Raw genomic sequence first — 17,646 nt, 5'->3', positions numbered from 1 at the left:
CCCATACACAATTCAAGAAACTGCCCAACACAGTCTTATGTAATGTGTCCCAAACACCACCATAATCATCCCTGGGTATGTTCTGTCCTACCACAGGACACACCTAGCAGAGGTGGAAGGACAGTAATGTACAGTCAGAAGGAGGTTGCCTGGGAGTCATCAATATTGGATCTGGGCTATATCAGGTCAAAGATGGGTAAACATCCTTCCTTTGGATTACCATGTTCCATTTAGGTCTTCAGCAGATGCTGAGGGAACCAACAAGAGGTAAAACATAACAGACATCGTCTTCACCAATACGCCTGCCATTGATGCAAACAACAAGGTCTAGACTTCCTTGGTTTCAATTCACCCACTCGGAGTTTTAATTGAAAGATTTAGTGTTCTAAGCTATCTCCCTTCTTTAGGAGCAATTGCTTCTCACACCTAGCTACAGTCAAGACTTACGCAGAACTCCCCAGACCAAAAAAGGTTTTCTTCAAGCTATGGGTGTTTCTCCTAAACCAAAAAACAATTATGGAATCTTCTAAGTGCTATCTAATGCACATTACTGTCTATTTTATACTTTCTAAAATTTTCCCAATGTAAATAAAACTCCATTAGTCTTCAAGGACTGTCTCTTTCATTTTTTTTCTTTTTAAAATAAATCACCACATTTATAGAGATATTTACAGGTTACTCATTAAACCTCTTTACACACACAAAACCCACATGCCACTAGTTCATAAGCTAAAAATGCAGAATAAGTAATATTAAAATGTATAGAAATCACTCCCTTTTGATCTATTTTGTTACCAATCTAGACCACAACATCTGGCTGTTTGCTCACCCCCAGAAGAATGTCCTACAGCCACTCTGTAACATCTCTGAGCATTGTCCAAGATGGCAAACTAACCTGGAGATTTGCTGATAGTCACAAGTACTGTTATTTTACTACTTGCCTGTTCTCTTAACTAAACAGTCCCCTAAAGTATCGAATATATACACGTGAATTTAAAGGGTGTAAATAAGGTAAAGAGCAGGAGGTCTAGAGTGGACATGAAAAACAACTTTTTTTCACCCAGAGGGTGGTAGGAATTTGGAACTCACTGCTAGTAGAGGCAGAAACCCTCATTTTAAATAAGCACATGAGATGCCAAGGCCAAATGCTGGAAAATGGGATGAGAATAGTTAGGTGGTTTCTTTTGACCGGTACAGACCCAGTGGGTCAAAGGAACTATTTTGATGCTGTAGATCTTTGACTTTAAAACCAACTTCTCCAAAACTTACTTACTTTGAGCAACTGAGAAGCGAATATCACACAGTTTCTGCAATTTCTAAAAATCAAATGGTTTTACCTTTGCAACACAGCAGTGCAAACTTCAATTTTTCAGTTTATATTCCCAAAATAATAATGTATATTGTCCTTACAACATGATATAAAGAAACAGCTGAAGGTACTGGATTTTGCAAAGACTATGAGTCCTGACGTGTTCTGAATTGTACTCCAAACCTGAGCTCCAGAACTAGTCACACTCCTTGCCAAGTCATTCCAAGAAATTTATAACAATGCGGAAAATTACCCAGGTCTGGCATATGTACAAATACTTGGACATGTTAAACCTGACTAATTATTGCCCACGGTGGCACAGTGGGTGGGCAGCACGGTAGCACAGTGGTTAGCACTGCTGCTTCACAATGCCAGAGACCTGGGTTCAATTCCCTCCTCAGGCAACTGCCTATGTGGAGGTTGCACATTCTCCTCGTATCTGCGTGGATTTCCTCCGGGGGCTCCGGTTTCCTCACACAGTCCAAAGATGTGCAGGTTAGGTGAATTGGCCATGTTAAACTGCCCGTAGTGTTAGGTGCAGGGGTAAATGTAAGGGAATGGGTCTGGGTGGGTGCGCTTCGGCGGGTCGGTGTGGACTGGTTGGGCTGAAGGGCCTGTTTCCACACTAAGTAATCTAATCAGTAATCATAAGCAAAGTGATAGCAGTTGTCACTGATGGTACTATTAAGCAACACTGCTCAGCAATAACCTGCATGCTGATGCTCAGTTTGGGTTCTGTTAGGGCCACCCAGTTTCTGACCTCATTATAGCCTTGGTGCAAACATCAACAAAAGCGATAAACTCAAAAAAGGAAGTAAGGCCAACTGCTGTTGACATCAAGGCTGTATTTGATCAAGTGCAACATAAATGAGCCCAAGGAAAACTAGAGTCAATGGAAATCAGGAGGATATGCTTCCCTGGTCAGTCATAATTAGCACAAAGAAAGATGGTTGTGTTTGCTGGAGGTCAGTCATCTCAGCTCCAGGACATCGCTATAGGAGTTCCTCAGGACAGTGTCTTAGGCCCAACCATCTACAGCTGCTTCATCAATGACCTTCCCTCCATCATAAGGTCAGAAGTGGGATGTTCACCAATGTTTGCTGCATGTTCAGCACCATTCATGATTTATTAGGTACTGAAGCAATTCATGTCCAAATGCAGTAAGACATGGAGAATAACAAGGTTTGGACTGACAAGTGGAAATTAACATTCATGCCACACAATTTCCAGACAATGAACACGCCAAGCAAGAGAGACTCCAACCACTGCACCTTGACATTTAATGGCTTCAGAATTGCTGAAACCCCACTCTCTGGGGGTTGGGTACAGACATTGAATGGGGCTAGCCATGTAAAGGCCAACAAACAGGTACAGACTGAGAATTCTGCAGTGAGGAGAACTTTCTAAACCAATGAGATCTATTACTTAGAAGGACAAGGGCAGCAGACACATAGGAACACCAACACCTGAAAATTCCCCTCCAAAACACACACCATCCTGACCTGTAAATGCATTGCCATTCCTTTAGTGTTGCGCCCTGACAGCATTGTGGGCCTACACACGTCACACAGATTGGAACAGTTCAAAACAGCAGCTCATCATAATCTCCTAAAGTGCAATTGGCAACAGAAAAAAATACTGGCTAATCAGTTTTGTCCACATCCTGAATGAACAAAAACAGAATAGGAAGTAAGCAACTAATAGGACAGAGTACCCAAGCAAGGAGATATGAAAGGAGGCATAGAGAAGCCCTGGGAAACTTAGAGAAAAAGAAAAAGGGAGCAACAAATAGTGAATAAAATGACACTGAACTAACATAAGTGCATATCTAGAAGAGCAACCAAATATGAATGGACACAGGAAAACACAAATTAGAAAGCAAAATTAAGACAAACATGGCCTGATAACACAGAGGATGTGAGAACCATGGAGTTAGCTCGAGAGACGGGAGTGGCAGAAGAAACACATACAACCATACAAACAGGGAATCACAATCCCAGCGTGACTGCACAAACAGGATGCAACACTCTCAGAGTGACTGTATAAATAAGGAGTCATGCTCCAGAGTGACAAGAGCAACAGGGAGCAATACTGAGAAAGGAAGTTCTTTGCTCTAAGCCCAACGATGAGCTGCCTGTTACTCTGACTGTGAGGACCAGGTCACACAATAAGTAGTATCTTGCATCTAACTGTCTGGAAAGAATGTGACTATCTGTCACTACTGATGCAGATGCTTGCAGCACTGCTGGAACACCTGGGTCTCTTTAAATAGCTGCATTGGCTTAAATTCTGCAGTTTTAAACTTCCCAAATTCCCAGCGACGCAAAATCTTTCAGGAGTGGTATTATTACTCCAAACCAGAGCTGTAATTGCAATGTCTTGCTGGAATGAAACTACAGTGGCTTTATAACAGTCCCATTAACTGCTAGCTTGCTCACAGGAATTGGATCCAGCAGCTTGACATTCCTTCAGCATTCCTGCCTAACTGCAATGGAAGTAATAGAGGTTTAAGATTGTATCTGGGATTGAGAAGGAGTCCCGAACATAAATTTTTGAAAAATTGACTTCTTTCATTCTCAAGAGCAAATTAAGGAAAACTCCATTGAAAATGGGGATGAAAATGAAATCCTTTTATGACCGTGGGATTGACATTTACACCCAGAAAGCTACAAACTATGCTCCAAACCTCCGTCATTGAAATACTTACTAACATTATATTAGGGAACCTCAGCATTTAATTACTTTCAATTTTCCAACACAGCTCATCAGGTTCATTTCTCATAGAGTGTAACAGAAAGATGCAATACGCACCTGTGTATAAATGACCCTGAAAGCATCAATGATTCCAGCATACCTGTGCTCGCCCTTCACCTGGAAGGCCAGACGGGCTCGAATCATGTCAAGTGGATAAGTACATATCACTGCAGTCATCCCTGTAAGATAACACTCCTTATTGTCTGTTGTTCTCTCAAAGAACATGAAAGCAATAAAAACCTAAACTGAGGCTTACATGGTCTGTAGTAGTAAAACAAACTTGGTGTTATCATTTGGTCATCACTCTATTTGATCAGTTTAATAAGGAACCTTGGCATGATCAAAGGTGGCTTTGTGTGACATTTTATAGCATTCTCAGTAATTAATGACTGCCTGTTGCCAAAGAGGATTGCTAGTTCCTGGGAAAAATCAGCAGCTACGTCTCAACTACGAGCAACTAAAAAAAAACCGGAAAGTTCCCAGGAGGATCGAGGTCACACCTGGATGGGCACTGAAAATCAACAAATCCATAATCATTAATCATGGTCGACTTCAACACTCATTAGTCTGGCCATCAATGGCAAATGTGTCAGTGGAAATGACTACTGTATCTGCCTTCTGCTCTGAAGAAAATACTAAGTATAGTCCGATCAACAACATCACCCTTACCAGTTCCGAAAGAAGTCTTGGATGCCAAGGTTGTATTGTAAGGATGTATCTGATTTCTAATTCTTTCAGTTTTTATTTTGTTAATCAATGGGTTTCTTTTTCCCAGAAAATAATGGAAGCTGTGAGCTGAGTTAAGTGGATTTTAATAAACGAAGGAGTCAAAGAAAGTGCAGCTGAGAAACAACCTGATTAACCATCTACTTCAACAACAGATCAAACAAATCAACAAATTTACTTCAATGCAAAAGGCCTGATAGGTTAAGGTAGATGAACTTAAGACCTGGTTGGGAACATGGGACTGGGATATTACTGAAACGTGGCACAAGGATAGACATGACTGGTAGCTTAATGTTCTGGGGTACAGGTGCTATAGCAAGAAAAGAAAGGGAGACAAAAGAGGAGGGGGAATGGCATTTTTGGTTAGAGATAACATTATGGCTGTACTTAGGGAGGGTGCTCCTGGGAGATCATCCTGTGAAGGTATATGGCTGGAACTGAGAAATAAGGAAGGGATGATCACCTTGTTGGAATTGTATTATAGGACCCCAATAGTCAGCAGGAAATTGAAAGCAAATATGTAGGAAAATCACAGATATCTGTAAGGTTAATAGTTGTAATGGTAGGGGAGTTAAACTTTCCAAACATACACAAGGACTATCATAGTGTTAAGGCCTTGGATGGGGAGGAATTTGTTAAATGTGTAAAATACAAGTTTCTTATTCAGTATGTGGATGTAACCAATACAGAAGGAACGTCTGTTGGAAAATAAGGCAAGGGCAAGTGACTGAGGTGACAGTGGGAGAGCACTTCTGGGCAAGTGATCGTTTTAAAAGAAGTGACAGAGAAGGAGAGACCTGATCCAAAAGTTAAAGTCATAAATTGAAGTAAGGCCAATTTTGATGGTATTAGACAGGAACTTTCAAAAGTTGATTGGGGAAATCTATTTGCAGGTAAAGGAATGGTTGGGAAGCAGGAGGCCTGTGAAAATGAAATAACAAGAGATCAGAGACAGTACGTTGCTGTTAGTGTGTACAGCAAGGTACAGGGAATGCTTAATGACTAAAGAAATTGAGGCTTTGATCAAGAAAAAGGAGGCATATATCTGGTATAGGCAGGTGGGATCAAATGAATCACCAGAGGAGTCACCAAAGGGCCAAGGGAGTATACATAAAAGGGAAATCAGAAGGGCAAAAAGGGGACATGAGTTAGCTTTGACAAACTGTAAGTTTGTAAGGAAAAGCCAGAGAACTATAGACCAGTGAGCCTTATGTCAGCAGTGGGAAGTTGTTGGACAGGATTCACATGCATTTGGAAAGGCAAGAACTTATCAGGGATAGTCAATGGCTTTGTGCACAGGAGATCTTGTCTCACTAACTTGACTGAGTTTTTCTGAAAAGGTGACAAAGAAGATTGATGAAAGCAGATATTGTCTATATGTACTTCAGCAAAGCATTCAACAAGGTTCTGTGTGGTATTCAGGTTACTAAGATTAGATCACATGGGATCCGGGGGAGCTAACAAACTGGATACAAAACTGGCTTGAAGTTAGGAGACAGATGGTGATGGCAGAGGGTTGATTTTCAGATTGGAGGCCTGTGGCCGGCAATGTGCGCAAAGATTGGTGCTGGGTCCACTGTTTTTTGTCATTTACATAAACAAATTGGATGTTAACATAGGAGGTACAATTTATAAGATGACACAGAAACAGGTGGTGTAGTGGACAGTGAAGGTTATCGCAGAGTACAATAGGACAATGAGTAGCAGATGCAATTTCATCTAGATAAATGTGAGGTGTTGCATTTTGGTAAGGCAAATCAGTGCAGGACTTGTACAGTTAATGATAGGGCTCTCAGTACTTTTGCTGAACAGAGACCTTGGGGTGCAATGCATAATTCCCTGAAAGTGGAGTTGGAGATAGACAGGGTGGTGAAGGCAGCAATTGTAATGCTTTCATTGATCAAAACGTTGAGTATGGGGGTTGGGAAGTCATGTTGCGACTGCCCAAGACATTGATGAGGATACTTTTGGAATACTGCATATGATTCTGGTCACCCTTCTATAGGAAAGATGTTGTTAAACTTGAGAGAGTGCAGAAAAGATTTACAAGGATGCTGTTAAAACTGGAATGTCGAATAGGCTGGGACTCTTTTCCCTGGAGCATCACAGATTGAGGAGTGCCCTTATAGTGGTTTATAAAATCTTGAGGGACATGGATAAGTCTGAGGAGTCATGGTGCTGCACATTGTGCAATCATCAAAAAACATCCCAACAAAATGATGGAGGGAACATCATTTATGAAGCAGTTAAAAATGGTTGGTTCAGGCTTGTCTAACAGCTTTGAGATTCTTATTCCCTGTGTGAATGGCAGTGAATGCTGTAGGGAGGATGAGCAACTATAGTAGACTTGCCAACTTTAAGGGTATTTAAGTGGTCATTGGACAGGCATATGAACGAGAATGGAATAGTATAGGTTACATGAGCTTCAGATTGGCTCCACAGGTCAGCGCAACAAGAAGGGCTGAAGGGCCTGTACTGCACTGTAATGTTCTGTGTTCAAACTGACCACTGCACCATGGTAAAGAAGCCATTTAAGAGGGCGGGGGGGGGAGAAAAGAGAAATGTCAATGTAATCAGGTGATAGTACAGTCAGGGGAATAGGCATTATTCGCTGTGGACAGGATTGAGAAGGTCGTGTTGTCTGCTTGGTGCCCAGATTCAGAATCTCACATCTGGGCTGCACAAGAACTTAGAGTGGGAGGGGAAAGATCCAAGTGTCTTGATCCATGGTAGAGGTATAGATAGCAAGGAGGTTCTGCTGACGGAATATGAATAGCTGGGGACTAAATGAAAAAGCAGAAGCAAAAAAGGTAATAATCTCTGGATTACTACTGGACTCAAAGCTAATTGGTTAACAAGCTTAAAGAGGTAAACCAGTGGCTTAATGATTGGAGTGGGGAAACGGATTTGAATTCATTAGGCGCTGGTACTAGTACTGGAGAAGGAGGAAGCTGTTCCAATGGGATGGACTCCACCTGAATCACGCTAAGACCAGTGTCCTTGTAAACTGCGTAACTTGGGCTGTGGATAACACTTTAAAGTAAATGGGGTCATGGGGGTGGGGGGGTGATCTGCATGGGAAAATATGGAAAAAATTCAAGGAGGGTTATAAGTGATAGGATTTATAATCATCCGGAGAGGAATAAGTTAATTAGGGATAGTCAACACAGTTTTGTGAAGGGCAAGTCATGCCTCACACACCTTATTGAGTTATTTGAGAAGGTGACCAAACAGGTGGATGAGAGTAAAGCAGTTGATGTGGTGTATATAGATTTCAGTAAGGTGTTTGATAAGGCTTTCCACGGTAGGCTATTGCACAAAATACAAAGGCATGCAATTGAGGGTGATTTAGCAGCTTGGATCAGAAATTGGCGAGCTGAAAGAAGACACAGGGTGGTGGTTGAAGGGAAATATTCATCCTGGAGTTCAGTTATTACTGGTGTACCGTATGGATCTGTTTGGATCCACTACTGTTTGTCATTTTTATAAATGACCTGGATGAGGGCATAGAAGGATCAGTTAGTACATTTGTGGATGATGCTAAGGTCAGGAGAGTTGTGGACAGAACTGAAGGATGTTGCAGGTTACAGAGGGACATAGATAAGCTACAGAGCTGGGCTGATAGGTGGCAAATGGAGTTTAATGCGGAAAAGTGTGAGGTGATTCACTTTGAAAGGAGTAGATGGAATGCAGAGTACTTAGCTAATGGTAAGATTCTTGGTAGTGTTGATGAGCTGAGGGATCTCGGTGCCCAGGGACATAGATTCCTGAACGTTGCCACCCAGGTTTATAGGGTTGTTAAGAAGGCATACAGTGTGTTGGCTCTTATTGGCAGAGGGATTGAGTTTCAGAATCACGAGGTCATGCTGCAGCTGTACAAATCTTTGGGGGGGCTGCACTTGGAACATTGCATACAGTTCTGGTCACCGCATTATAGAAAGGATGTAGAAGCTTTGGAAAGGGTTCAGAGGGGATTTACAACGATGTTGCCTCATATGAATGGATGGTTTTACGAGGAAAGGCTGAATGACTTGAAGCTATTTTCGTTAGAGAGAAGAAGGTTGAGAGGTGACTTAATTAAGACATAAGATAATCAGAGGTTAGATAGGGTGGACAGTGAGAGCCTTTTTCCACAGATGGCGATGGCTAGCACGAGAGGACACAGCTTTAAATTGAGGGGTGATAGACATAGGATAGATGGAGGTAGTTTCTTTACTCAGAGAGTAGTAGGGGCATGGAACACCCTGCATGCAACAGTAATAGACTCACCAAGTTTAAAGGCATTTCAATGGTCATTGGATAGGCATATGGTTGAGAATGGAATATTGTAGGATATATAGACTTCAGATTGATTTCACATGTCGATGCAACATTGAGGGCCGAAGGGCCTGTACTGCACTATAATGTTCCATGTTCTAGGGGAGGAATCAGCAGATTAAAGTTACCAGAACAAGTAAGGCTACAGAGTATGGGAAGTCTAACTTCAGGCTCAACAAATAGTGGTAAAACCACGAGAAGGAGGGAGTCAACGCATCACTGAGTGTGCTGTACTTAAATGCGTGCAGTATACAAAACAAGGCAAATGAGCTTATAATGTGGATTGAAATTGGCAGGTATGATATTGTGGGTACCACAGAGTCATGGCTACAAGGAGATCAGTGCTGGAGACAAAAGTACTGCAGATGCTGGATTCCAAGGTAGACAAGCAGGAGGCTAGAAGAACACAGTAAGTCAGGCAGCATTAGGAGGTGAAGAAGTCAACATTTTGGCGGTAACCCTTCTTCAGGACTGAGGATGGACGTAAGGGGAGCTGCAGATAATGGGGGTGGGGGCAGGGTGCTGAGGTGGGGATAGGCGAACACAGGTAGAGGGTATAACCTAGTTGGTCGATGAGAGGAAGGAAAGGGGGGAGGAGGGGGAGGGCCTGGGAAGTGAGTCAGGTGATGGGAAGCAAGATTATTTGAAATTGGAGAACTCAAATGTTGAGTCCTTAGATTAGATTAGATTAGATTACTTACAGTGTGGAAACAGGCTCTTCGGCCCAACAAGTCCACACCTACCCTCCGAAGAGCAACCAACTCAGACCCATTCCCCTACATTTACCCCTTCACCTAGCTCTACGGGCAATTTAGCACGGCCAATTCACCTAACCTGCACATTTTTGGACTGTGGGAGGAAACCGGAGCACCCGGAGGAAACCCGTGCAGATACGGGGAGAATGTGCAAACTCCACAGAGACAGTTGCGGGAATTGAACCCAGGTCTCTGGCACTGAGGCAGCAGTGCTAACCACTGTGCCACCATGCCACCCAAATTTCCTCTGGGTTGCTGAGGCAGAAGATGGAAGTATTCTTCCTCCAAATTGCAGTCAGATTTGTTGTGACAATGGAGGAGGCCAAGGATGGTCACGTCGGAAAGGGAACGAGAAGGGGAAGTAAAATGGACGGCGATAGGGATAGCAGGACTGGTAACCAAATATCCAAAAGTGTGCGTCCTACCAAAAGGTCAGGCAGATGAGCAGAGAGGATTGGGTTGTCTTGTTAGTAAGAATTAAAATTAAATTGATAGCAAGAAGTGATATAGAGTCAGAAGGTGTACAATCTATGTGGGTAAAATTCAGGAAACCCAAAGGGAAAAAAAAACATAATGGAAGTTGCGTACAGGCCTCTTAGCAGTAATCAGGAATCTGAGGAAGAAAATATATCTGGAGATAGAAAATCATGTAAGAAAGACATTACTGCAAGATGGAGGATGGGAAAAATTTCTGGCTGTAACAGCTGCTCCTTTTTTGAGGTGTTTTAGGTGTTGGAGGTGATTTCCTCAAATTCCAGTGGCAGCAATTACTATTTTATATGCTGTTGCATTGTTTTAGAAATTTGTAGAAAAAGAAGTCAAAACAACAGCACCTTTTAAAAGGGAGAAAAACAGACAAAGGCAGCACATGGTGAGGTCAGTGCGGGAGAGAGAGAAAGAAACCCACACTGCTGACTGACACAGCTGTTGAACCTGTGCAGTTAATGCCTTTGCTGTTTGAATTCATGTATTGCTGGACATCGGAGTGTGTCTGGAAAAATTAACAAACAGTGAAATTCACGAATAATCTTGGAGGAACCTGTTTGAGTGAGGTCACAGCACAGAAAGAGAGAAGTGAATATTTTTAAGTGTAGTCTTACAGAAAGTCTACAGTAGTGAGTAGACTGGGTTTTTTTTTATTATATGTTTCATTGAGAAATGTCTCTTGATTAAACTTAAAAATATAAGCCAGAAGTATGAAGTTAGCATGGAGCAGTGCTAAAGGAATAAGACAGTACTATTTTCTGGTTCTGTAGACGGGAAGTAACAAAAATGACCTTTATTAGAGTGATATGCTCTTCTTGTCGGATGTGGGAGTTCAGGGAGAGTTTATGTGTTACTGAGGATTATATCTGTAATAAACGTTGTTGGTTACAACACCTATCAGATCAAATGGATCGGTTGGAGAGACAGCTAGAGGCAATGTTTTGGAAAATGTAGAGGGTGACGGATGGGTGTTAGAGGAAGAGAGAAAAGTTGCAGATACAGTCACACAGATGGGTTAATTCCAGGAATGTTAAGAGGGGTAGGCAGGTAATGCAGGAGTTTTCTGTGGCTATACCCATTTCAAACAAGTATGCTGTTTTGGAAAATGTAGAGGGTGATGGATTTTCAGGAAAATGTAATAAGAACAGCCAAGTTTCTGGTATTGAGACTGGTCTAATGCAACGAGGGCTACATAGAGTCCCAAGAGATCAACTGTGTTAGGGGACTCTCTAGTCCGAGGCACAGATGGATGTTGCTGTGGCCAGCAGTGAAAAATCAGAATGGTATGTTGCCTCCCTGATGCCAGGATCAAGGACGTCTCAGAGAGGGTGCAGGATGTTCTCAAGGAGGAGAGGGGTGAGCAGGAGGTCATTGTACACAATAGAACCAATGACAAAGGAAGGCAAGAGGATGAGATTCTGAAGGGAGAACATAGAGAGTGAGGCAGGAATTTAAAAAGGAGATCCTCGATAGTAGTAATGTCTGGATTAATCCCGGTGCTGCGAGCTAGTGAGGGCAGGAATAGGAGGATAGGCAGATGAATGCATGGCTGAGGAGCTGGTGTATGGCAGAAGGATTCACATTTTTGGATCATTGGAATCTCTTCTGGGGTAGAAGTGACCTGTACAAGAAGGATGGATTGCACCTAAATTGGAAGGGGACTAATATATTGGCAGGGAGATTTGCTAGAGCTGCCGAGGAGGATTTAAACTATTACATTGGGGGGGTGGGACCCAGGGAAATAGCGAGGAAAGAGATCAATCTGAGACAGGTACAGTTGAGAAAAGAGAGTCAAACAGTCAGGGCAGGCGGGGACAAAGCAGAAAACAAGGTAGGCCTGATAAATTAAACTGCTGAGAACAGAAGTGAGTCAAACAGTCAGGCCAGGCAGGGACAAGGTAGGACTAATAAATTTATTTCAATGCAAGGGGCCTAACAGGGAAGGCAGATTAACTCAGGGCATGGTTAGGAACATGGGACTAGGATATCATTGCAATTACAGAAACATGGCTCAGGGATGGGCAGGACTGGTAGCTTAATGTTCCAGGATACAAATGCTACAGGAAGGATAGAAAGGGAGGCATGAGAGAAGAGGGAGTGCCATTTTTGATAAGCAATAGCATTAGAGCTGTGCTGAGGGAGGATATTCCCGGAAATACATCCAGGGAAGTTATTTGGGTGGAACTGAGAAATAAGAAAGGGATCATCATCTTATTGGGATTGTATTATAGACCCCCTAATAGTCAGAAGGAAATTGAGAAACAAACTTGTAGGAAGATATAGACTGTAGGGAAATAGAGGGTGACATCTTGCAAAATGTCCAGATTACAGAGGATGAAGTGCTGGATGTCTTGAAATGGTTAAAAGTGGATAAATCCCCAGGAACTGATCAGGTGTACCCGAGAACTCTGTGGGAAGCTAGAGAAGTGATTGCTGGGCCTCTTGCTGAGATATTTGTATCATCAATAATCACAGGTGAGGTGCCGGAAGACTGGAGGTTGGCAAACGTGGTGCCACTGTTTAAGAAGGGTGGTAAAGACAAGCCAGGGAACTATAGACCGGTGAACCTGACCTCGGTGGTGGGCAAATTGTTGGAGGGAATCCTGAGGCACAGGATGTATATGTACTTGGAAAGGCAAGGACTGATTCGGGATAGTCAACATGGCTTTGTGCGTGGGATATCATGTCTCACAAACTTGATTAAGTTTTTTGAAGTAGTAACAAAGAAGATTGATGAGGGCAGAGAAGATGATGTGATCTATATGGACTTCAGTAAGGTGTTTGACAAGGTTCCCCACAGTAAACTGATTAGCAAGGTTAGATCTCATGGAATACAGGGAGAACTAGTCATTTGGATACAGAACTGGCTCAAAGGTAGAAGGTAGTGGTGGAGGGTTCTTTTTCAGATTGGAGGCCTGTGACCAGTGGAGTACCACAAGGATCGGTGCTGGACCCTTTACTTTTTGTCATTTACATAAATGATTTGGATGTGAGCATAAGAGGTACAGTTAGTAAGTTTACAGATGACACCAAAGTTGGAGGTGTAGTGGACAGCGAAGAAGGTTACCTCAGATTACAACAGGATCTTGATCAGATGGGCCAATGGGCTGAGAAGTGGCAGATGGAGTTTAATTCAGATAAATGTGAGGTGCTGCATTTTGGGAAAGCAAATCTTATACACTTAATGGTAAGGTCTGAGGGAGTGTTGCTGAACAGAGACCTTGGAGTGCAGGTTCATAGCTCCTTGATAGTGAAGGCGGCGTTTGGTATGCTTTCCTTTATTGGTCAGAGTATTGAGTACATGAGTTGGGAGGTTGATGTTGTGAAACTTGAAAGAGTTCAGAAAAGATTTACAAGGATGTCGCCAGGGTTGGAGGATCTGAGCTACAGGGAGAGGCTGAACAGGCTGGGGCTGTTTTCCCTGGAGCGTTGGAGGCTGAGGGGTGACCTTATAGAGGTTTACAAAATTATGAGGGGCATGGATAGGATAAATAGACAAAGTCTTTTCCCTGGAGTCCAGAACTAGAGGGCATATGTTTAGGGTGAGACGGGAAAGATATAAAAGAGACCTAAGGGGCAACTTTGTCATGCAGAGGGTGGTACATGTATGGAATGAGCTGCCAGAAGAAGTGGTGGAGGCTGGTACAATTGCAACATTTAAAAGGCATTTGGATGGGTATATGAATAGGAAGTGTTCGAAGGGATATGGGCCAGGTGCTGGCAGGTGGGATTAGATTGGATTGGGATATTTGGTCGGCATGGACGGGTTGGACCAAAGGGTTTGTTTCCATGCTGTACATCTCTCTGACTCTATGAGAGACTTAACAAACGATATCCAAGTCTTTTTCAATACATAATTTCAGTTACATCACTCTAAACTTTTGCTATAAATTCTGTATCTTATAATCTTATACTCCACAGCCACCTGATGAAGGAGCAGTGCTCCAAAAACGAGTGCTTCCAAAGAAACCTGTTGCACTATATCCTGGTGTTGAGTGATTTTTAACTTTGTGCACCCCAGTCCAACAATGGCACCTCCAGTTCAACTTTCCTCTTATTGACTGGGCCTCTCTTAGAGCCAGGGGCTTGGATAGAAAACAATTTGTTAGTTGTGTCAAGAAGGGCTCTTTGAGACAGTATGTTGACAATCCAACCAGAGAAGCGACCATACTAGACTTGTTATTTGGGGAATGAACCAGGTCAGGTGATCGATGTTTCAGTAGGACAGCATTTTGGGCTTCGAGACTAATAACTCCATAAGATTTTAAGTAGTCACGGACAAGGACAAGAGTAACCCTCCAGTGAGGGTGATTAATTGAGCAAGGGCCAATTACATCCAAATTAGATAGGAACTGGGGAATGTGGATTGGGAGCAGATATTTGAGAACAGGTCCATTTCTGCTATGTGGGAGGCTTGTAGTGAGCAGTTGATTAAAGCGCAGGTCTTGCATGTCCCTGCAAAATTAAAGGATAGGAATAGCAGGATCCAGAAACCATGGGTGACAAGGGAAATTGTAAGCTCAGTCAAAATGATAAAGAAAGCAGAGGATTGGTCTATGCAGATGCCGAAGCCTTTGAGGAGTATAGAGAAATTAGGAAGGAACTTAAATGCAGAATTAGAAAGGGGAGGAAGCAAAGGAGAATATTTCTACATAATAAGTGGTAATGACCTGGAATTCATGATGTACAAGTTTGATGGAAGCAGAAACAAGGAATGATTTCAAAAACAGACTGTTTGGGTACTTTGAGGGAAATAATGGGCTCAGTGGTTAGCACTGTTGCTTCACAGCACCAGGGATTCCATTTGAGTTCAATTCTCAATCTCAGGCTAAGAATATGGAGTTTGCACATTCACCCCATGTTTGCAGGGGCTTCCTCTAAGTGCGCTGGTTTCCTCCCATAGTCTAAAGATGTGCAGGTTAGGTGGACTGGCCATGCTAAATTGCCCACAGTGTCCAGGGATGTGCGGGCCAGGTGGACTAGCAGGTGGGAAATGCAGAGTTACAAGGATAAAGTAGTGGGGTGTGTCTGGGATGAATGCTCTTTGGAGGGTGTGTGTGGACCTTATGGGCTGAATGGCCTGCTTCCACACTGTAGGGACTCTATAATCAGGACTAGAATGGGTAGGAGGACTGATTGACTGCTGGATGACAGCTTGGAGTAGATGGACCAAATGGCCTCCTCTATGCCATAACTGATCGAAAAGCTTCATTAAAAGCACTGTTCATTTTTTTTAAGCAATTTCAGAGATTTTCTTCACACCAGCTACATTGGAAGATTATCAAGAATTCAGAAGGAAACAAATTACCTGCCATGGATCCAGCCATTAATCGGTGAATGTGCCCAGAGATACCAAGTTTGGCTATCAAGAGCTGAGAAAAATCAAAATGACATTCATTTGTTCACAATTCTAAACACACAAAAATCATTCCCAACTATTGCCACAATACACATTGATGAATTACTTAAGACACCTCACAAATCCCAGTAACTTCACTGATATACACACTCATGTGTTACTATGGTCAACTATTGTTCTAAATTCTACAGAATGCAGTCCCAGTCATACTCCCTTCATTCAAAAATCCCTTCAGAGTCTGGTGGAGCTTCATTGTCCTTACCAAGACAAATATAGGTATTTTTGCAGCAACCTGTTCAGAGAAATGTTATTACACACCTTTGTAGCAGTTGAACCTCCAAGCTCAGATGTAGAGATATGACCAGTGCACTATAAGAGCCATCACCTAAAGCAGCTATATCCTCCCCTAGGTACTTGCACCAACACCACATACATCATAGGGAAGACTATATTGTCTAGCTATCACCATTGATAGCTAACCCGAGAATGCAAGGTTTTAAAAAAAAAGGTTTTGTGATTTACACATGAAAGAAGTAAAACTATCACTGTATTCTAACAGCAGAAAGACTTAACAGACAATCAAATTTTCAATGTATAATTTCAGTTACATCACACTGTAAAATTTTGCTATAAATTCTGTGTGTTAGGATTGAGTCCTCCACTACCGCCTGATGAAGGAGTGTCGTTCCAAAAGCTAGTGTGCTTCCAATTAAACCTGTTGGACTACAACCTGGTGTTGTGTGATTTGTAACTTTGTACACCCCAGTCCAACACCGGCAAATCCAAATCATAACTATATTTGTGTCAGCTATTTGATGCGGTTATCCAACCATCCTCTCTCCCCTAAGTAAAACCGAAAGAATGAAGATGTTGTAAATCAGAAACAAAAACTCAAATTGCTGGAGAAGCTCAGCAGATCTGGCAGCATCTGTGGAGATAAATCAGAGTTCACATTTTGGATCCAATGACCCTTCCTCAGAACTGGGTTCGCAACATTTACTCTGATTTCTCTCCACAGACGCTGCCAGACCCACTCAGCTCATTCAGCAATTTCTGTTTTTGAAACCCTCTTCCCCCCCTCTCTGCTGCTCATCATTTTCCTGCTCCTCAAAGTGCTCATCCAACTCTCTTCTGGGGAGTCAATAGAATCCAAAAGTGCTTTACAAACACAAATAATCAAAGGATAGTCAAGGGAGAGATTATGTTGGTTAGGGAGCAAATAGGAGGCAGTGGGTATGGCTGAGTGTCAGGTGATTCATTTTGGTAGATGGGATAGGGAGAGGCAATTAATGGCAGAGTTCAAAACAGGAATAGGGGAACATGTACAGAATTATGACTGGTTTGGCCAATATAGACAAAAAAAAGCTGGTGGAAACTAAAGGACACAATTTTAAGGTTTTGAGCAACAGCATAGAATATTGAAGACTGCCTCAGACAGCAGGTAACAAAATCAGAAACCAATGATTTAAGAGAAAATTGGACGAGTACAGAGTACAAAAGGGAAATAAACTTGTACGGTCAGGAAGAAAGTAATGGACTGAAATACTCAATAGAGGGCTGAAATAATGACATGACAAGAGTTTCTGTGCTATCATGATCCTATGATCTTTTGCCATTCTCAACTCTCATAATTATTGGTCACTGCTCAATAGACATGGGGGCAGCAGTAAATTAATCCCTAAAAGTCAAGATGCCTGGGAAAATTCATTCATGGGGATGACCAGACAAAAGTCACTGCCATTGCAGAATGAACAGAATCAGCTGGGAGCTGCTCTTCCAATCTCAGGCTGGTTCTCTTTCATGCCTGCTGCTGATTGGCCAACTGATATTTGTCAGTAGCAAACATGAGCAATATACAGCCTGTGATTGAAGGAGCAATGAACATATAAGACAGAAATGAAACTAAGTAAGCCAGAGGTGAAGAAGCCTTTCACTGTGTG

The 17,646-nt window shown here is 42.5% G+C and overlaps 1 protein-coding gene across 3 annotated transcripts in view; it reads right to left on the bottom strand.

Annotated features, from left to right (window-relative positions):
- The window catches only part of slc25a16 (solute carrier family 25 member 16), a 78,349-nt gene that overhangs the window by 15,699 nt on the left and 45,004 nt on the right, over positions 1-17,646 (bottom strand). For all 3 annotated transcript variants that reach the window (XM_072557997.1, XM_072557999.1, XM_072557998.1), the window contains 2 exons: positions 15,656-15,719; positions 4,121-4,242 (listed from right to left, as the gene is read on the bottom strand). In XM_072557997.1, the coding sequence (XP_072414098.1) occupies positions 4,121-4,242; positions 15,656-15,719 (186 nt within the window). The remainder of the gene's footprint in view (positions 1-4,120; positions 4,243-15,655; positions 15,720-17,646) is intronic.

Source organism: Chiloscyllium punctatum, chromosome 38 (genome assembly GCF_047496795.1).
Source record: "Chiloscyllium punctatum isolate Juve2018m chromosome 38, sChiPun1.3, whole genome shotgun sequence".
Classification (NCBI taxonomy): domain Eukaryota; kingdom Metazoa; phylum Chordata; class Chondrichthyes; order Orectolobiformes; family Hemiscylliidae; genus Chiloscyllium; species Chiloscyllium punctatum.
The sequence above is the reverse complement of the archived record's forward strand: the minus strand, read 5'-3'. Positions and strand labels throughout refer to the sequence as shown.